Consider the following 1,997-nt stretch of genomic DNA (forward strand, 5'->3'; position numbering starts at 1 on the left):
GCTGTCACTTCTTCATCTTGGAGGAAAACAAAAAGACAAAACATTTTGGCATTTGAAGGAGAACATTTTCTCTGTTCTGAAATGTGTAATGAAAAGATATTTAAACAGCACTGGTGTCATGATAACAGGCTGATAATTGAACAATACATAAAAAACTCGTCGCCGATGCCCGTTAGACCGAATCGGACATTTTATCATTTTCTATTCATTGCTGCGAAGCTGAGACTGAGAAAGAAAAAAGAACCAGTCTGTACAGAATAACAATTCAGTCAAAGATCGATTCACAAACGCATTCAAGAACTTTAATGAGAAACTTTCCAAATGCATGATGGGAATAGGATTAGTCTGCACTGGTAATGCTGCTACGACAGTTCACCACTGCGGCGAGCCGATACTACAACTGTTTACTTTGTAATGGAACAGACGGCGACGACGTTCACTAAAAGACCTGAACGCAATTCATCAAGACGAAGGCTCACACCCACCTGTGATTGTGACAAAAGCGTTGCCCTCCTCCCCCAGCAGGGGGTTGATCAGTAGGCAGCTGTAGGTGCTGTTGGGCTCCAACTCCACGGTCAGAACGCTGGTCATGGTGAACAGGCCCTCCTCATTGGCTACCACTGAAGTGGTGATATTCTCAGTGAGGTTGCGCCCAGCGCCGTCCTGCCACACCACGCCGGCCTCAGGAAATCCACCATAAGCTGTGCACGTCAGGGCAACCTCGTCACCTGGTCGCAGGTTGGATTCAGGCTCCAATGTTACCACTGGTTTGGAGTAGGGAGCTGGGAGAAGACAAAGAGCTTTCAGGGAAACGGACTGTTAACGTGTTCTGTGAGGTTGGCGTCTGCTCTGGAAACTAACGCACACGTCTCCACTACATTCTTCACTGAACAAATGAGTCGCTCTCAAACCAGGTTCCAGGTTCTCGGTGTGTGGAGCTGCTCCAGTGGAACTCAACACAACCACCGCTGTGGTCTGGAACACACTGACCTCTAGAACAGTCCACGTGAACCGCCGGCAAAATCTTTATGAAGGGGGTTTTTTTTTTTTTTTTTTTTTTTTTCATTTTCTTCCAATATCCCATAAAGAAATTCTGCAGTTAGGCTCTGGCTAAAAATAAAACATCCATAAATCTGATCCACAAAATTGAGTCCATTTGTCACTGTGAGAGACATTGTTTTCCCTCTCATATCCCAGAAGAAAACAAATATTATTCATTAATACTGCCTAATGCACACCCATCCTCGGAGAATACCGGAACATTCTCACAGCAGACACAGAAATGTGAGAGGAGAGGCAAACAGTATCATTATAAATAAATAAAGGGCCGTGGGCTGTGAAGGTGGGGGTGCAGTCACACAGCACAGACGTTAGTGATGGCCAATTGACCGTAACAACAGCTAATAATCAAAGTCAGCACATATTGACCATGACAGAGACCACAATCAGTGCTTATTGACCAGCAGCCCTGAGGAAACAGTTTATCACCTGCTTACATCTGGTGAGAAGAAATGACCCTAAATCACTGTCCACCTTGGAAAACCTACAGCACATTTTACTGCATACAATTAGAGTATATGTGTGAATAAGCACCGGGGTCAAATCACTTTCAGCACAATCAATTCAAGGTGTTAAGTGAAACTGCGATCCATACGCAATCTAATAAAGAAGCGCTTATTCATTATACACTCATAACAATAAACATTCAAGACGGTAATCTTGGAATCCAAACTGCCTTTATTACTTTGATTATCGATCAAATCAATAGAAAAAAATCAGTGCGGCAAACCTGGAGGGGAGGCTTGGAATTACAGCAAACCATCGACTGACGAGTTCTTATTGGTCTAAACTGTTACAGTGGAAACCAGATGGACCAACCGGCAGAGTGGGTGTGATTGTAAATGCATTTCATTTCTGCATAACTGACAACCAACCATCACTTCCCTATAGTCAGGGGGGGTGGGGGGGTGGGGGCGAGGGGGGCCCAGGGAGGGCCG

The 1,997-nt window shown here is 44.9% G+C and overlaps 1 protein-coding gene across 2 annotated transcripts in view; it reads right to left on the reverse strand.

Annotated features, from left to right (window-relative positions):
* The window catches only part of cd276 (CD276 molecule), a 55,786-nt gene that overhangs the window by 28,946 nt on the left and 24,843 nt on the right, over positions 1-1,997 (reverse strand). For both annotated transcript variants that reach the window (XM_008310934.3, XM_008310932.3), the window contains exon 4: positions 486-782. In XM_008310934.3, coding sequence (XP_008309156.1) covers positions 486-782 — 297 coding nt within the window. The remainder of the gene's footprint in view (positions 1-485; positions 783-1,997) is intronic.

This window comes from Cynoglossus semilaevis, chromosome 5 (genome assembly GCF_000523025.1).
Source record: "Cynoglossus semilaevis isolate Cse_v1.0 chromosome 5, Cse_v1.0, whole genome shotgun sequence".
NCBI lineage: Eukaryota > Metazoa > Chordata > Actinopteri > Pleuronectiformes > Cynoglossidae > Cynoglossus > Cynoglossus semilaevis.